Genomic DNA, 19,544 nt, shown 5'->3' with positions numbered 1-19,544 from the left:
AAGAGCTTCAGCCCTGAAGACACAGACCTTAGTGCTCTAGAGAAGGAGAAGGAGAAGGAGACAGAGCAGACACAGCTCTGGGCTGCAGGCAGGGACAGTCTTAGTCTGGAGCCCAGCAGGGACACCTCCAGGGGCTGCCCTTGGGCTCTGGACAGGGAAGACACAGCTCAGGAGGGGAAGGCAGAGATTCCTGACAAGGAGAGGAGTGGTCACACACGGTGGGCAGCACAGACTGATGGAGTGCTTCTCAGAAGCTCCCCACAGTGGGGGCAGCCCCTGGAAGGGGCTCCTGATCACAGGTGAGACACCAGCTCTGCTGGAGCCCGGGGGAGGAGAGGGAGCCTGAGGGATTCTGGCCCAGAAAAAGACAAGAGAATCAAGACAAGGACCAAGAGGAAGGAGACCAGTCCCTGGGGGTCTGTCCCAGACACAATCTCTGTAGAACCTGACCAGGGGTGTCTTCCCTGAGCCAGGGGTAGAGGGGAAGTAACAGCCCAGGGCTATCAATACATATCCCTGAGACTCAGGGCAACATCCAGTCCTGGAGCTGAGCAACCACTGAAGAGGCTAAGGGAGTCTTTATGGTCAGAGGAGACCTGGGTATGGATTGAAGCTCTGATGGTTACTAGCTGTGTGATCTTGGACAGGTCACTTACCCCTCTTAGCTTGTGTTTACCTGGAACACCACATTCCATCCAGGGCTGTTTGGTTGCCAAACTGCCTGCTTTAAAATGCATCCAGGGCTTAGTGAGAAATGTTGATCTGAAATCAAATTCTGCCTTTGCCATTTCTTATTTAACATCAGGTACATGTGTTACCTTAATTGGGCCTCAGTCTCCTTAATTTTAAATTGGGGCATTTGATTCAGGGATCCCTAAGGTTCTGTCCAGGTTTACGATCTGATTTCTATCCTCCCATGACACTTTATTGACTCATTTCTCCCTTCAATGTTTTACCTTCCACACTGGCAGGTCCTTTTGAATCAAGTCTGTGGAGGGAGCTTAAAATGTGTCAGCCCAAACTCTCAGATCCTCTGCAGAGACTGAGACAGACAGATTGATGCACAAGCACACGAATCCCCTTCAAACTTACCCCACTGAGCCCCCAGCAGACCCTGGGGCAGGCTTAGCAGCCCCCACCCTTACCTGTGGTCAGCTCAGTGACCTGGGCCTGTCAGGGGGTCAGGGGGACCCTGCTGACCTCTGCCTCCTTTCTCTCTCTCAGCCTCCGTCCTCAGCTGCTGGATCCAGGCCTCGTCTGCTCAAGGTGATCACTTCGCTATTGTGCCAACTCCTTCCTATGGGACAGTGGGTGGCAATGTCATGTTGACTATCCAGGGGTTCCCAGATAAGGCTCTTGCCTATTCTTGGTACAGAAAGTCATTAGACTCTTCCAACTACATCACTGTCTATAGTGTTCCTTCTGGAGTGCAGATACCAGCAAATATCAGGGAGAAGGTGTTTTCCAATGGCTCCCTCCTCATCCCCAACCTCATCCTCAGTGACACTGGCCTCTACCTTGTATCCATTGTTGATTCTGCAAGTGGCAAGATACTAACAGTTCAAGAACATTTAGCAGTGTATGGTAAGTGCTGCCCTTCCATTGGACCATGCCTCCCTCCAGTGCTCTCCCTCTGTCTGGGCTGAGAGCTCTCCCCTAAGCACCTTATCCAGGGACCAGGAGAATGCAGAATGTGACCTACCCCCACATGAAGTAGACCAAGGAGGTGAGAACCTCCCCCAACCCAGGCCGGCCTGGTCATGGGTCCCAGAGAGCACAGGAGAGTTCAGAGATTCCGAGCTTCTGAGACTGTGGGCAGTCAGTATTTGGTGGATACCTTCCTTCTTCCTGCCAAGTTTCACAGCCCACATGGTGAAACTAGGAAGGGCCACTGAGGGCTCAGAATGGCACCCGGCCCCCTCCCCCTGTGCCTGAGGCAGGCAACCTGTTCCTGAAGTTCACCTGCCCCAAGATACTTAAAAGTCCATGAGGCAGGAGGTGCCTTGTTGGGAGAGGGAACAGTCTCTGACAATCTCTTTCCACCTGGGTCCAGCAGAGCTCAAGTGCAGATTACCCACTATCCAAGAGCCAGAAGTCTAGCTGCCGGAGTGCCTGGGACCCCATGGATGCCTGATCGTCCTGAGGCTCCCAGGGCTGGGAGAGGGACAGAGGGACCCAGGTCCTGCCGAGGTCTCAGATAGGGGAGAAGACAAATTTCATGTGGGGACCAAAGAGGTCATTTGGTCTCCAAACCAGAACAGCGTTCCAAACAAGGAGAGCTTTCTGGGCGCGGAAATGGGTTATTAAGACCTACCATTTACATAGCATCTGAAATTGTGCAAAGTGAGCTATAGGTCACACACACATATACATATATATATATATACATATACATATATATATATATACAATATTTCATTTGATTCTCACAAGGACCCTGTGACAGTAGGCACTATTTTTGATAAATGAAGAAAGAGGTTAAATGACTTGGTCACACAACTAGTCGGTACCTGGGGCAGGATTCTATTTCAGTTCTTTCTGACCCCCACATTCGCAATTCTATCTACTGCAGGCCCTAGATGCCTCCTGCCACCGAAGGTCACCTCAGAAGATAGTGACCTCCCCAGCTCTGGGAATCTTCAAGTACAGACTAGATGACTATTTCCCAAGGGTTTTGGAGTAGGGATCCCTCATCAGGCCTGTGATGACCACTGAGGCCCAGAAGCAAAGAATCCCAGAGGCCTCTGGGGGATTTCTGGCTCTGAGGGTTTGTGGTCTGTGAGGGTGACAGTCTGGTTCTTCAATGGGGATCATTCTGGAAATTGTCCTGACCACCTGTCCATGGCAGGATGCATTCAGTGGCTACAAGGTGAGAGGTGAGGGACAGCATTTACTCACCTTCCTTATTAGCACAACTGCTAAATCAGGGGGCATGACTTTCCTCATGGTATCAGGAACCATTGCCATATGTCTGTAATAGAAGTGTTTGGGGATTGATTGGTCTTTTGGTGAGGTTTTTTGTCATGAACACATGACCTGGTGAAGTCACAGGCCATTCCCTCACACATCTCCCTCTTCTTTTTCTTCCTATAGAAAAACCAGCAAAAGCCAAGATCAGTGCCAACAGTACCAACGTCATAGAGAATGGCACTTTGGTCTTCACATGTAGCACAGAAAATGAGGGAATGAATATTCACTGGTTCTTCAATAACCAGCCCCTGTCACTCAGTGAGAGGATGAATATGTCTGAGGATAACCACACCCTCACCATCAAGAGTGTGAAGAGGGAAGATGCTGGGTCTTATCAGTGTGAAGTCTGGAATCCAATTGGTGCCCACAGAAGTGACTCCCTCACCCTGACTGTGAACTGTGAGTGACTTTGAGTCTCCTCCCTCTCCAATACTTTCTCCAGCAAGGACTCACATCTCATCTCCTTTTCTTCTTTACACAGATGGACCAGACCACATTGTGATTCTTCCAAGCCCTGAGAGTGGAGAGATTGAAGTCAGATTCAAAGAACCATTGATCTTAGTGTGTCAAGTTGAGGCTTACCCAGCTGCCCAGTATGAATGGCAAGTCAATGGCACCATGAAGACAGAGTTCTCCCATACCACCTATATCATCAAAAGTGTATCATGGGAAGATGCAGGAAAGTATGTATGTTTGGCAGAGAACAATGTGACCAACTTATCAGTCTCTAAGGATGTTACAATCAAGGTGGTTGGTAAGTGGTCTCTCCCTTCCCTCAGAGAAGAAATTTCTTGACTTGGCTAAGGATGAGAAGTGAGGAGGAGATGCCCAGGCCTAATAATGAAGGCAGTTTTTCTTGGTGAACTGGGAGAGGACATGGAAAGAAAGAACCCGATTCTCGGGAATGTGGTCAAACTTGTAGTGAATATCAGTCCATTTACTGATGTGTTCTACTTGGTAAAAATGGAGACCAACCTTCCTGTCTCCTATAATAATCTTAGAAATTGTCATGTAAAGTACAAGTTCATTCATCATTTGACACACATTTAGGTTTAGACCTTGTGTTGAACACTTTGGCAGGCACTGAGGAGAATACAGGGTTTAGCTAAGGCTCCATTCTATTTTCAGGGACCTTACAATCTAGTAGAAGGATCAGAGACCAAGACAGGTAATGGATGCACAATATTACATGATAGGCATGCTTAGATTTTGGCTGAAATTAAAGTGTTAAATTAATTAATTAATTAAGTGTTAAATTAATTAATTAAATTAAAGTGTTGTAGGACACCTGGGGGGAAAGACCATTCCAGTTGAGGGTGGGGGGCAGAAATCAGTCCAAGTTTCATAGAAGAGCTATTACTTGAATTGTGTTTTAAAGGATGGGGGTGGAATATGTCAGATGAAAGGGGAGAATAATCTATTTCTATGGAGAAATATCTTGAGCCAAGGTTAAGAGCTGGGAAAGTAGAGTGTGTGTCACATCTCTACTTCATTTGTGACTTGATCCAAATAACCTGGATGTGTAAAAATCTGGGGATTCTAAAGTTCCTTTGTAGACCCTCAATTCCAGACAAAATTGGCCTCTGCTCCTATCTAAGGTGATGAGAATATAGGAAATAGAGCTAAGAGTGGTCAGGAAGCATTAAACACATGCTTTTCATATAATGTTCTGTCACTGAGAAACCAGGTAAGGTAGCAGAAGGGAGAGGAGAAAGGCATTCTTCTTGGCCTGGTCTCTGTCACAACCACTCCAACAAAGGCCAAGGGGAAAACTCAGTGAGTCATTTTTCATGCCCATGTCAGCACAGTTACAAAGACCAAAGGCTGGGCACATGGACTAACCAGGAAGGGGACAAGCCTAGAAACTGAATAAGGGACTCAGGATTGGTATTTGGGGAAGAAGTGGTGAGGAATCCAGCAGAGACGAACCTGGGACTGTGCAGAGAACAGGAAGAGAAAGCAACTGACAGCCTTGCAGTCTGGATACAGAGTTAGGTCACAGAATCAGTGCTGACTGAGAAGGGGACCTGTGTCCAGCAGTAGGAGAATCAGGGGCCCCCAGCTGTATAGTGGACAAATAGCTGCAGTTTCATCCTCTATCTGGGTATTAGACCTGAAGCTGAGTGCCCACAGCAGAGAGCTCAGAGCAAGGGGAATCCTGAAATTCTATACCTATAGACCTTTTCGCCTAGTTGATAGACACTGGTGCCAGTAGCAGTTTACCAAAACTCCAACTAGAGACATGTCCGCAGTGGTGTGGCCAAGACCCAAATCTAAGGCAAGAGCTTCTACAAAACTCAGACAAGGAGGGCAGTGATCAGAATTCTCTCTACATAAGACTGCTTAGGGCACACTGAAAGTTAGGAGGTCACCATCCTGAGGCAGTCCTGAAAACTTTAAAGAATACAACACTAAATACCCAGAGAAAACAGCAACAAGATAGCAGAACATTTAAAGCAAGATGAAAGAAGGCTCAGATGTTCCTTCCAGAAGGGTGCAGAGCCTGGCCCTAATAACAATTAGGCTTCAATTCAGGAAGCAAGTTTAGAATATTGAATAAACCAAAATTAATTCTTTCCTTTAAAAAAAACTATTGTGGAGACAGGAAAGTCCAAAATAAAAATTCAGGGGAGAAAAATAATCCAAAATATCTACAAGCACAGTCTCAAATAAAAAAATCTAGCTTGGCCAGAAGGTCAACTACCCTTCCTGGAAGAAATGAAGCAATAATGTTTTGGGTTGGTTTTTTTTTTTTTTTTTGGTGAGGCAATTGAGGTTAAGTGACTTGCCCAGGGTCAGACAGCTAGTGTCAAGGGTCTGAGACCAGATTTGAACTCAGGTCCTCCTGCATCCAGGGCCGGTGCTCTATCCATTGTGCCACCTAGATGCCCCAATAATGTTAAGAATTTAAAATTATTTCATAATTAACACTTATATAGAACTTTAAAATTTACAAAGCACTTTACAAATATTAACTAATTTTATCCTTAGAACAACCCAGGAAGGTGGGCACTATTATTGGTTGGCCCTATTTTACAGAGGAGGAAACAGATTTTAAGTGGGTTGTCCAGGCTCGTAAACCTGGTAAGTGTCTAAGCCTGGATTTGGATTGAGACCTTTCTGACTCCAGTATCAGCCCCCTATTCTGTCTACCTTCCTAGCCATGAAGGAAAGACTTAGAAGGAGAATCAACACCTTGATACAAGAGGCTCAAAAATTACCCAAGTAAAGGACAAAACAACAACAACAGAGGAAGGAAGAACAGTAAGAGGACTATTGAAAAAATGCAGATAGAAATTGATGAGGGCTTGAATTTAGTCACAGTGGTGGGGAGGGAGATAAAGGTAAATTCACAGGATTTACATCTGAGAGGAGTATTATAGATAGATCACCAAGCCCACAAGGTATCATTTTATACATTTGGAAATTGACGTGCAGAAAAGAAAAGGAAGTTGCCTGAGATGCCACAGCTAGCAAGTGACATGGCCAAGATGGTATTTAATGACAATTAGATGGAGACAGTGAATGAAGGACAGAAAACTATTGCAATAATTTGGAAGAGAAGTGATGAGGGGGGTCTGGATTGGAGGCTGAAGGGAGGGAATAGATGTGAGAGATATTGTCCAAGTAGATTCAATGCAAAGAACCATAACATTAAAATTAATTCAACATGAGGTTTGAAGGATAGAGATTGTCTAAGATATTTCCACTTTGAACCTAGGTAACCGAGAGGTTGATTCTGCCATCAACCGAAATAAAGAAGGGAAGTTGGCACAATGTGGGGAGGAAATTATGAGTTCAGAGATTGGATAGGTAGAGTTTGATGCACTTTTCCAATACTCAGGTGTCCAGAATTGTTTGACCTGAAATGTGACCTTGCCATAGGGATACTCAGGATCAGAGGAACAAAGGCCAAGTCAGCTTCATTGATCAACAAGCATTTCTTAAGTATTTACAGAGTACTGGGTCCTGTGTACAAGTACATGTTGGAGACTCCTGAAAAACACTCAAGGTTCTTCTCCTCTTCTTGTCCACAACAGATACGTCTCCAGGTAATGGTAATAGCCCCTCACTCTCTGGAGGAGCCATTGCCAGCATTGTGATTGGTTTTCTAGCTACAATGGCTCTCATCAGGACCCTCATCTATTTCCTGTTCTTCAGAGAGACTGGAAGGTAGGATGATGATCCCTATGGTTGTCATCCCTGTCTGTCCCCCTGAATTGGGGAGAGATATCAGCTTGGTCTTCTGCACCCTGTATCCTCTTCTAGATATGATCAAGCTCCCTTCCCCAAACTCCTACTTTTTAGCACTAATTCACTTGGGTGGTCTCCTCTGGGCTTTCATTCACCCTCATCCCTTACACTTGATTACCTCTTAGAAGCATGTGTTCACTTCCCTATTGGGGTGGGGACTAGACTTTACCATTTTTCTAAGACCTTCAACCAAAGGGACTGAGGTCCAAAAAGGCACAGAGGGAAAGAATGGAAGAAGCAGCAAGGAGAAAGGAGATAGGTTGCTACCCACAACTCAGTGAGAAACCTAGTGAAGGAAAAGGCCACTGAGGCAGATCCAGATTGCATGGACAAGCTGAGTAAAAGACTAATACTACCTTTAGGTGAAGAAACTAACAGTGAGGAGGTTGTATTAAGGAATAAAACATGAAGCCTGAGGGTATCCAAAGACAAGCCTTGACTTTACTCCAACTGTCCCATCCAGCTCAGGCAAATCGTTGACTTTGTTGGGAACGTCAGTCTCACATGTATGTTCTTTTTTGTTTGTTTGTTTGTTTGTTTTTCATGTCCTTTCCTAAGGGACAGCAGACAACACCTTTCAGAGAACTGTTCAGCAACCAAACATGGTAAGTAAAAGCACCAACCAGTGAAACTAGCAATTAATGGTGGCCTTGAGAGATCAAGTTCCAACCACAGTCTTCTTTCTTTATTTTAAGGAAAACCTAGGAGCTGTCCTTCCAGGGATGGCCAACTCCCTTTGCTTTGCTTTGCTAGGAAGGCCATGAAACCTCATACATTTCACCTCTGAAAATAATCCTCTGTTCAATTTATTTTAAACAGCATTTATAAACACATGTACTCACCAGGCATTGTCAAAGCCGCTAAGATTTAGATGACAAAGAACTAAGTTACTATTTGTTCATGGCCTGGGGATGGGGACTCTCAACACTCTCCACTCCCCTTTCTGTTCCTCTGCTCACATTCTGACTCTGTACTTAACACTTGTGTAACCCTGGGGAAATATCCCTCTGCCACAATTTCCTCATCAATATATAGAAAGAGCTAGAGTAGTTGCCTCAGTAGTCCCTCCCACTTCCTTACATCTGCTCCTAAATCATTGCACAAATGCAAGATGACTTTTAAGCACAGGATCAAAGATATTCTGTATTGTTTTATTTTCACCATGGGTCATCCTGGCCAAGAGGTCATTACCAGATGGCCATTCTACTGAGGATGAGCCTCTGTATATTTAGTGATAGAAGCCTTTCCAGAACAGAGGAGCCTTGTAGGGCTACCAGAGCAGGGGAAGAACCTTTGGGGACTCTGGGTCACCTCCGTGCCTTGATAAGTCACCAGAGCTAGGCATTGTGATCACAAGGACACATTCCTTGTCCTCACTGAGCTCAGATTCTCCTGGAACTTTTCTATTCATCAAGGCAGATGCAGAGATGAGTGGAAGTGATAAGATGGGACCATCTACAGCCAGACTCTAGAAGGCTGACTCGTGGAACCCATGACCTTGACTTCTGAACACATATGAGCATGTGCATCCCATTGTAAAAAATTAGGACCCCAGAACCTCAAAACCCTGCATGACAAAGACCCTGGAATTTCTTCACTGGGCATTTTAACTGGTTGTCCCCCATAAATGGAACGGTCTTGCTCCTTCTCTTCTTCACCTCCTGGTTTCCTGGCTTCTTTTCAGTGCCAGCTAATATTACGCCTTTCATGAGAAGCTTTTCATGAGTCCCCTTAACTCCAGTGTCTCCTCTTTGTTGATTATCTCTCCAATGTATCCTGTCTAGATCTTGTTTGCACACAGTTTACAAGTCATCTCATCGTTTACACTATAATCTCCTTTAGGGCAGGGATTGTCTTCTGCTTTTCCTTGTATGCCCAATGCTTAGCACAGTGTCTGCTACATAATAGGCACTAAATGCAGGCTTATTGACTGACTCTTTGTGGGAGATGAGGAAAAAGGAATTCCTCTTCATCTGGTAGTAGGGGAGGGAAGGAGGAGGAGACATTCCCTCATGTAATTAAAGCTGAGGCTACACCAAGGAATTCTTCTGTCTGGGTTTCTGTCCCTCCAGGTGAGAACTCCAACTTGTATGAGAACCCTTCTTGGATAAAAGGCTCAGCTCCATCTGCACAGGTATGGACAGAAGGTCTCTTTCAATCACTTCCAAGACTTTGGGTTGTCTTTCAGGGAGTGGGAAGGGACCCCTTTGTGCAGATCTGGAGATTCTTCCAGGCCCTGAGCCTTAAGAATTTGATGGGCTTAAGAGATTTCAAGATAACGAGAGCACCCTTATGAGCTAGAAAATGTCAGAAGGAGGGTAAAAAGAAGGGTGAGCATTTCCTGGCATTGTGGAGAGACCTGGTTGGGGTCAGGCTGAAGAAGATAAGACATTGGGAATGGATGTGGTGGTTCATGGGGACCTGATAATTATCTTTGTGTGGGGAAGATTAGATTTATTTTTCTTGTCCCCACAGTGCTCACTAGGGAACAAACAATGGAATCTATAGAGGTTGATTGAGGCTTGATATTAGGGAATCTTCTGAGTAATGAGATGTCATGTGTTCTCTTCCCATCACCTCGTTCTCTGCCCTCCAACAAGACAATATTCGAGTTCAAGATATCATCAACCCAGCACTGGACTATAGCAACAGCTTGTTCATTGGTGACCCAGGCTCCAGGGTCTCCTCTCTCCTTCACCCTACTGGCAAACATACACCTAAGGGCAAGTCCCTTCCTGAATCAAGAAGGTTCAGTGGCTCCCTATTGCCAGGGGCATAAATTGTCACCACTGCCTTGTTTGTTTGGGTCAGTTGGTGATTTCACTGGTTTGAGGAAGTCCCATTCTCAACATTGAAAAGCAGTCTTAGAGTTCTCCTAAGGGTTTTGTCCATCTTCTTTTTTCTTTTTTTTTTTTTTACATATAAGGTATTTTATTTTTTCCATTACATGTAAAGATAGTTCTCAACTTTTGTTTATACAAGCTTTACAATTTCAGATTTTTCTCCCTCCCTCCCCTCCCTCCCCCCTTCCCTAGACAGCAGGTAATCTGATATAGGTTATATCTATATATCTATATACATATAGATTTATAGATATATAGACACATAATAACATTAATCCTATTTCTGCATTAGTCCTGTTATAAGAGAAAAAATCAGAGCAACGATGAAAAACCTCAAAATAGAAAAAAAAAACAACAGCACCCAAAACAAAAGAAATAGTATGGTTCATTCAGCATCTATACTCCACAGTTCTTTTTTTTTTTTCCTTGGATTTGGAGATCCTCTTCTATCATGAGTTCCCTGGAACTCTTCTGTACCACTGCATTGGTGAGAAGAATATAGTCCATCACAGTAGGTCAACACACAATGTTGATGATACTGTGTACAATGTTCTTCTGGTTCTGCTCATCTCACTCATCATCAGCTCACGCAAGACCCTCCAGGTTTCTCTGAACTCCTCCTGCTCATCATTTCTTACAGCACAATAGTATTCCATTGTATTCATATACCACAACTTGTCCAGCCATTCCCCAATTGATGGGCACCCCCTCAACTTCCAATTCCTTGCCACCACGTAAAGAGCAGCTATAAATATTTTTGTACATGTGGGTCCCTTTCCCCCTTCCATGATTTCTTTGGGAAAAAGACCTAAAAGTGGAATTGCTGGGTCAAAGGGTATGCACAGCTTTATCGCCCTTTGGGCATAATTCCAAATTGCTCTCCAGAATGGTTGGATCAGCTCACAGCTCCACCAACAATGCATTAGTGTTCCAATTTTCCCACAGGCTCTCCAACATTTATTATCTTCCTTTTTTGTCATTTTAGCCAATGTGATAGGTGTCAGGTGGTACCTCAGAGTTGTTTTAATTTGCATCTGCTAATCACTAGAGATTTAGAGCATTTTTTCATATGGGAATAGATACCTTTGGTTTCTTCATCAGAAAACTGCCTGTTCATATTGTGGCAATTTATTTTGATTTGGGGACCCTACCTTTAGGATGAGATTGGAAAGCCTTAGGCTCTCAGGGTCTCTCCCCCTCCTCAGCTTCAGCTAAGCGAAAAAGCACCGTGGGCCATACAAGACGCCAGGTCAGACAGCTGGGGGGGGGGGGAGAAAAAGCCCCCAGCTCCCTCTGACCTGAGCAGAACTATCGGAAAGATCCTGGATAGCCTGTGCTGAGGCACGTGAAACTTGGAGCGCACCCCACCACCACCACCAATAACCGCAACCCTGGTTAGCATATTAGCTTGGTCTGTGGGGGTGAAGGAAGCCCCGAGATTTAAGTGGAGAGAAGAAAAGGTATATATAGACCTGGGAGTTAGGAGAAAAAGGAAGGAGACTAGGGGAGACGGACTAGAAAGAAGGGGGGCTGACTAAAAGAGGACAGAATAGAGGAGACTTGAGGATGAACTAGGAGAGAGGCTGACTAGAGGGGAGCCCGGACAAGGACAGAGGAGAGTTCGGTTCGGAAAAGGAGAGACGGGTCTGACAAGGTTACAGGCCTTAATACAAACCAGGGAAAGTGTAACATGCCCTGAGGCCGGAGGCGGCTAAGGCCCTTATTGTATTCAAGAAGTTCAAAATGCAGCAGGTGAGAAAGAGACACAGTGGAAAGAGACTGCAGGAAAGCAGTCAGGTTGTACACTTTATTTCCCTGTATTCCTAATTTTAAACAGTATCTCATAAATAAACTCCGCTTTGATTATTTGGTTAAGAGGCTTCTTAATCTTTAGTCTTATCAGTTTGGGAGCAGTGTGGTGGAACTTTATAAATGGCCTACATTAAATTAACGAAGTCAGATAGCCAAATAGTCAAAAGTCCCAGACTAGTCATCCATAGATCAGTCCCCCCAAATTAGGCCCAGTCAGGTCAAAAATATTTCACATTTTAATGGCGACCATGAGGGGAATTATGGCCCAATTATAATTTTTCTAAGTTTATCATTTTTCATATAATCATTATTTTTCATAAGTCCAATTATATATAATTTTTCCAGGTTAGTTATAGTTATGAATAATTAATTTTTTTACAATATTCTTTGACCATTTCTCAATTGGGGAATGACTTGGATTCTTATAAATTTGATTTAGTTCCCTATATATTTTAGAGATGAGGCCTTTATCAGAAGTACTGGCCACAAAAATTATTTCCCAGCTTTCTGCCTCCCTTCTAATTTTGGATGCATTGCTTCTGTTTGTACAAAAATTTTTTAATTTAATATAATCAAAATCATCCATTTTGCATTTTATAATATACTCTATCTCGTTTGGTCATAAACTGTTTCCTTTCCAAAGATCTGATAGGTAGACTATTCCTCTCTCTCCTAATTTACCTATGATATCACCTCTTATGTCTAAATCGTGTATCCATTTTGACCTTATTTTAGTATAAAGTGTAAGATGTTGGTCTATGCCTAATTTCTGCCATACTATCTTCCAGTTTATCCTGCAGTTTTTGTCAAATACTGAGTTCCTATCCCAGAAGCTGGAGTCTTTGGGTTTATCAAACACTACATTACTAGTGTCATTTACTACTGCATTTCCTGAGCCTAGCCTATTCCATTGATCTACCACTCTATTTTTTAGCCAGTCCCAGATAGTTTTGATGACTGCTGCTTTATAGTAAAGCTCCAGGTTTGGTACCGCTAACCCACCTTCCTGTGAATTTTTTTTTTCATTATTTCCCTGGATATTCTTGATTTTTTGTTTTTCCAGATGAATTTTGTTATTATTTTTTCTAGCTCTATAAAATAATTTTTAGGTAGTCTGATTGGTATGGCACTGAATAAGTAAATTAATTTAGGCAGTATTGTCATTTTTTCTATATTAGCTCTGCCTATCCATGAGCAATTGATGTCTTTCCAATTATTTAGATCTGATTTGATTTGTGTGAAGAGTGTTTGGTAGTTGTGTTCATAGAGTTCCTGGGTTTATCTTGGCAAGTAGACTCCCAAGTATTTTATATTATCTACCGTTACTTTAAATGGAATTTCTCTATCTCTTGCTGCTGGACTTTGTTGGTCATGTATAGAAGTGCAGATGATTTATGTGGATTTATTTTATATCCTGCTACTTTGCTAAAGTTGTTAATTGTTTCAAGTAATTTTTGACTTGATTCTCTAGGATTCTTTAAGTGTACCATCATATCATCTGCAAAGAGTGATAGTTTTGTTTCCTCCTTGCCTATTCTAATTCCTTTAAATCCTTTCTCTTCTCTGATTGCTAAAGCTAACATTTCTAGGACAATATTAAATAATAGGAGTGATAATGGACATCTCTGTTTCACCCCTGATCTTATTGGGAAGGCCTCTAATTTATCTCCATTGCATATAATAGTTGCTGATGGCTTCAGGTAGATACTGTTTATTATTTTAAGGAAAGCTCCACCTATTCCTAAGCTCTCCAGTGTTTTTATTAGGAATGAGTGTTGTATCTTGTCAAAAGCTTTCTCTGCATCTATTGAGATAATCATATGATTTTGGTTGGTTTTCTTATTGATGTGGTTGATTATGTTAATAGTTTTCCTAATGTTGAACCAGCCCTGCATTCCTGGTATAAATCCCACCTGGTCATAGTGTATTATCCTGGTGATCACTTGCTGTAATCCCCTTGCTAATATCTTATTTAAGATTTTAGCATCAATATTCATTAGGGAAATTGGTCTATAATTTTCTTTCTCTGTTTTTGCTTTGCCTGGTTTTGGTATCACCACCATATTTGTGTCATAAAACGAATTTGGTAGAACTCCTTCTTCCCCTATTTTTCCAAATAATTTGTATAATATTGGAATTAATTGTTCTTTAAATGTTTGGTAAAATTCACCCGTAAACCCATCTGACCCTGGGGATTTTTTCTTAGGGAGTTCATTAATGGCTTGTTCAATTTCTTTTTCTAATATGGGTTTATTTAAGGATTTTATTTCCTCTTCAGTTAACCTGGGCAGTTTGTGTTTTTGTAAATATTCATCCATTTCATTTAGATTGTCAAATATATTGGCATACAGTTGGGCAAAATAATTCCTAATTATTGCTTTAATTTCCACTTCACTGGTGGGAATATCACCCTTTTCATTTTTGATACTGGTAATTTGGTTTTCTTCTTTCTTTTTTTTTAATCAAATTAACCAATATTTTATCTATTTTATTGGTTTTTTTCATAAAACCAGCTCTTAGTTTTATTAATTCTATAGTTTTTTTGCTTTCAATCTTATTAATTTCTCCTTTAATTTTCAGGATCTTTAATTTAGTGTCTAATTGGGGATTTCTAATTTGTTCTTTTTCTAGCTTTTTAAGTTGCATGCCCAATTCATTAATCTCCTCTTTCTCTTTTTTATTCATGTAAGCATTTAGAGCTATAAATTTTCCCCTAAGCACTGCTTTGGCTGCATCCCACAGATTTTGGTATGTTGTCTCATTATTGTCATTCTCTTGGATAGAGTTATTGATTGTTTCTATGATTTCTTGTTTGGCCCATTCATTCTTTAGAATGAAATTATTTAGTTTCCAATTGATTTTCATTCTACTTTTCCCTGGCTCTCTCTTACATGTAATTTTTATTGCATCATGATCTGAGAAGGATGCATTTACTATTTCTGCCTTTCTACATTTGACTATGATGTTTTTGTGCCCTAATACATGGTCAATTTTTGAAAATGTGCCATGTAGTGGTGAGAAAAAGGTATATTCCTTTCTATCCCCATTCAATTTTCTCCAGACATCTATCATGTCTAACTTTTCTAGTAATCTATTCACCTCTTTCACTTCTTTCTTATTTATTTTTCGGCTAGATTTATCTAATTCTGAGAGGACGAGATTCAGATCCCCCACTAGTATAGTGTTACTGTGTAATGCCTCTTGTAACTCATTTAACTTCTCCTCTAAGAACTTGCATGCTATACCACTTGGTGAATACATATTTAATATTGATATTACTTCATTATCTATAATACCTTTAAGCAAGATGTAATTTCCTTCCTTATCTCTTTGAATGAGATCTATTTTTGCCTGCACTTTGTCTGAGATAAGGATTGCTACCCCTGCTTTTTTTACTTTAGCTGAAGCATAATATATTCTGTTCCAGCCTTTTACCTTTACTCTGTGTCTATCTCTCTGCTTCAAATGTGTTTCTTGTAAACAGCATATTGTAGGATTCTGGTTTTTAATCCACTCTGCAATTCACTTCCATTTTATAGCAGAGTTCATACCATGCACATTCACAGTTATTATTCCTGACTGTCTATTCCCCTCCATTCTATTTACCCCCTTTGTACTTTTCCCCCCTTCTTTCACCCTATTCCTCCTCACCAACATTTTACTTCTTACCCCTGCCTCCCCTGATCTGCCCTACCTTTTTATCACCCCCCTCTCTTTTCTTTACCCTTTTCTCCCTTCCTTTTGTCCTCCCTTCTATCAGTCTCCCCCTTTCCCTTCCCCTTTTGCTTCCCTAAAGAATGAGTTAAGTTTCTTTATCCCAATGAATGTATATGTTTTTCCCTCTTTGAATCAAATCTAATGGGAATAGTGTTGAAACAATGTTCACCACTCCTTTCTTTCCCTCTATTGTAATAGGTTTTTTTTTCCCCACCTCTTCATATGATATAATTCATCCCATTCCACCTCCCCTTTCCTCTCCTCCCCATAGACTCCCTTTTTAACCCCTTAATTCTTTTGTATCATCACATCAAAGACAATTTATATTTATACCCTCTATGTAAAGTCCTTCTCCCTGCCCAAATACATTTACAGTTCTTAAGAGTTATGAGTATTATCTTCCTGTGTAGGGATATAAACACTTTAACCTAATAGGGTAACCTTTTTTGCCCCCTCTGTTTGCCTTTTTAAACTTCTCTTGAGTCTTGTATGTTGAGATCAAATTTTCTATTCAGTTCTGGTCTTTTCACCAGGAAAGACTGAAAGTCCCCAATGTCATTAAATGTCCATCTTTTCCCCTGAAAGAAAACGCACATTTTTGCTGAATAATAGATTCTTGGCTGCAATCCAAGCTCCTTTGCCTTCTGGAATATCATATTCCAAGCCTTGCGGTCCTTTAATGTTGAAGCTGCCAGGTCCTGGGCAATCCTGACTGTGGCTCCATGATATTTAAATTGCTTCTTTCTGGCTGCTTGGAGTATTTTCTCCTTCACCTATTAATTCTGCAATTTGGCTACAATATTCCTTGGAGTTTTCCTTTTGGCGTCTCTTTCAGGAGGTGATCGGTGGATTCTTTCAATCATGATTTTATCCTCTGATTCTATTATATCAGGGCAGTTCTCCTTAATAATTTCCTGGAATATGGTGTCTAGATTCTTTTTCTGGTCATGGCTTTCAGGCAGGCCAATGATTCTCAAATTGTCTCTCCTCGATCTGTTTTCCAGATCAGTTGTCTTTCCAATGAGGTATTTCACATTTTCTTCTATTTTTTCATTCTTTTGATTCTGCTTGACTGATTCCTGGTGTCTCATGGATTCCTTATCTTCCAACTGTCCCAGTTTAATTTTTAAGGCATTGTTTTCTTCAGTGAGATTGTGCACCTTTTTTTCCATTTGGCCAAGTGAATTTTTTTAAGGCACTGTTTTCTTCAGTGAAATTATGTGCTTCCTTTTCCAAGCTGCTGATTCTTTTTTCATAGTTTTCTTGTTTTCCTTTCATTTCTCTCCCCATTTTTTCTTCTACCTCTCTCAATTGATTTTTAAAATCCTTCTTGAGCTCTTCCAGGAAGGCTTTTTGTTCTTGAGACCAATTCACCTTCCTTCATGAGGCTTCAGATGTAGGCAATTTGAGGCTATTGTCCTCCTCTGAGTTTGTGTTGGCTTCTTCCCTATTGATACAGAAGCTCTCAATGGAGAGGGCTCTTTTTTGCTTCTTACTCATTATTGCAGCTTATTTATTTATTTTTTAAGTTGAGGTCTGCTCTGGGGGCACCAGGGTCCCTGTTTTGGGCTTCTTGTGCAGGGGTATAGGTGCTGTGTGACTGGCTTTTTACTCTGAGATCCCCTGCCCTGCACTTCCTGTCTGATTGTGCTTGGCCAGCCAGGCGCCGGACCCCGGCGTCTGATCCCGCCTGACCCGTTTGTGGCCCTCTCGGCCGGTGCAGGTAGGTTTTTCCACTGTCCTTCTTGGCCACCAGATTTTTGAACCAGGTTCCAGGGGCCTCAGTTGTTCAGCTGTGGCCCGCAGCTCCTGCAGACTTGCCCCGACCCCCTCGGCACTGGGTTGCTGCCCTGCGCTGGGCCTCCCTTTTGCCCGAGTCAGACCGACCTTTTCCTGAAGTCTTCTAAATTATCTCTGGTTGGAGGGCTGTGTCTCTCTGTCTCTTTGCAGGTTCTGTAGTTTCAGAATCCGTCCAGAGGTTTGATTTAATGTTCTTTTTGAGGGAACAGAAGGAGAGCTCAGGAAGCTTGCTGCTTCCTCACTGCCATCTTGGCTCCACCCCCTTGTCCATCTTCTTAAGGCCAGTTTGTATCAGAGACCAGATCTGAAATCTACTTTGGATTTCCAGACCATGTCTTTACACCCTACTCCCTGTCCCTTGGATGTGTCTTAGGTCAGTGTTTGCAGCTTCATTACACTTTGTTTTCCTTCCTGAGCTCAAAGGTTCAGACTAATTAGCCCTTCTTTTGTTATAAGAAAGCCACCTTTTACCTGCCCTCTGTCCTTCTCTGCCCAGGTGATGTTGCAGGCCTGGAAGGGGTTCCCTACTCACCTCCATCTCATGGAATCATTACCTTCCTGACTATTTTAGCTCAAGGGTCAGCCCCAACTACAGCTTTCCCTACTCCTTCCTGTTGCCAGTGCCCTCCCTGTGGTCATCCTTCTCTATGTCTTTATTATTTGATTATATGCTTACTAATGGCTTCTTCCCCATAGAATATTATCTCCATGATTGCAAAACTTTCTCATTCCTCCCTGTTACTCTAAAAGAATGAATGATTCCTATTCAAGTCATACTCAGTGCTTACTAAGTGAAGAATTTACTAATACATGGAAAAGTGCTCATTGTCTACAATGAGATTATGTTTAAATTGAGGGAGAGTCCACATATGGAGAAATTGTAGGCAGACAGGGATATTTTGCTTTGGGAAATCACAGGGATGGCAAATGGAATCAGAAGTCAGGACAGAGTTGATTTGATGGTGGGTCCAGCAGTGGAAAGCAGGAGAGAAGGGGTGGGAGGGGGAGGGGGGAATGCCCAAGCTGGGAGTTCCAGGAGTGAAAGGGTCATATCCTGGTGGGCTTCTTTTGTGGATCAATCATGGCAGCTGGTGAGGAGTTGTCAGGGAAGGAAGTGCCTCATGCCTAGAGCCCAGGGCTTGGGTGGTGGGCAGCTACTGAAACAACAAATACTGAGAACATAGAGGTGGAGTTCCAGGCAGGAAACTAATATGTCTTTCCAGGATTTATGATCCAATGTCTGGCACACAGTAGGTGTTAAGTAAGTGCTTGGTGAATGAATGCAGGTGGAACGGGCTACCTGGAACATGGTGTTCTCCACGCTGGGAGTCTCCAAAAAAGGCTGGATGATCTCTTGTCACATGATTCATAGAGGACATTGGTGTTAGGGTTTAAGTCATACTAGATGACCTTTTAAGTGTCTTCTAAAGCAGGGGATCTATGACTGTGAGCTTAGACCCCATTCTGATTGTCACATGTCATAAGGTTCCTTCTTTATCAAGCATTCTCTGTCCTAAATTCCTTTCCACCTCTGTCTTTTGGAAGTTCTTACTAGCTGTTGTTTCCCCTTCCACAGGGCCTGGGCTCCTCCTCTGCTTTTCATGAAGTCCCATCTGAGAGTCCCTATCAGGTATGTGCAGAAGGGGAGGCCAGGCCTCCCTCAGAAAACCAAGGCAAGGGTAAAAATACCAGTTGAGGATGAACTTTTTTGTTGTTTACGGGAGAGAGAACAGGAACCAGGCCAGGATGGAGAGAAGCAGGGACAGGGTTTGAAGAGGGAAGAGTCCTCCTAGTCCCAACTTCTATTCTGGATGCCACTGACATCTCTTCTCTCTATCCCCAGGTATTGAATACCATCACCTTGGATGTTTATGACAGGATTGAGACCTTGAGGAACCCTCAAGCCTATGGAAGAGAAGAAAGTCCCTAAGACTGTTGGGACAGGCTTTCTGTTTCCCTTCATAAAGGAGGGTTCAGAGGCATCTCTCAGGGGAGAAAACTGAAATGCGAATTGAAACACCTCTGAGGTACCACTTCATAACTATCAGATTGACTAATATGACAAAAAAGGAAAACAATAAATGTTGGAGAGAAGGTGGCAAAATTGAAACACTAATGCATTATTAGTGGATTTGGGAACTGATCAAA

General features: G+C 42.5%; 1 protein-coding gene across 1 annotated transcript; it reads left to right on the top strand.

Annotated features, from left to right (window-relative positions):
* The first annotated feature begins 235 nt into the window (after positions 1 to 235).
* On the top strand, positions 236 to 19,326 carry LOC122748245 (carcinoembryonic antigen-related cell adhesion molecule 21-like). The gene is made up of 7 exons (XM_043993915.1): positions 236 to 299; positions 1,225 to 1,584; positions 3,094 to 3,369; positions 3,452 to 3,724; positions 9,297 to 9,358; positions 18,973 to 19,026; positions 19,240 to 19,326. The coding sequence occupies exons 1-7, from the start codon at positions 236 to 238 to the stop codon at positions 19,324 to 19,326; spliced, it is 1,176 nt and encodes a 391-aa protein (XP_043849850.1).
* Positions 19,327 to 19,544: the final 218 nt, after the last annotated feature.

This window comes from Dromiciops gliroides, chromosome 3 (assembly GCF_019393635.1).
Source record: "Dromiciops gliroides isolate mDroGli1 chromosome 3, mDroGli1.pri, whole genome shotgun sequence".
Taxonomy (NCBI): Eukaryota; Metazoa; Chordata; class Mammalia; order Microbiotheria; family Microbiotheriidae; genus Dromiciops; species Dromiciops gliroides.
This window is presented reverse-complemented; position numbering and strand designations above follow the sequence as displayed.

Bases quoted from the DNA above. Each gene is read 5' to 3' on its own strand.
- LOC122748245 (XM_043993915.1), top strand. From the start codon at position 236: ATGGAGTGCTTCTCAGAAGCTCCCCACAGTGGGGGCAGCCCCTGGAAG. The intron at 3,725-9,296 runs GTAAGTGGTCTC...CTGTCCCTCCAG, and splicing joins TGTTACAATCAAGGTGGTTG to GTGAGAACTCCAACTTGTAT. The intron at 9,359-18,972 runs GTATGGACAGAA...CCCCTTCCACAG, and splicing joins GCTCAGCTCCATCTGCACAG to GGCCTGGGCTCCTCCTCTGC.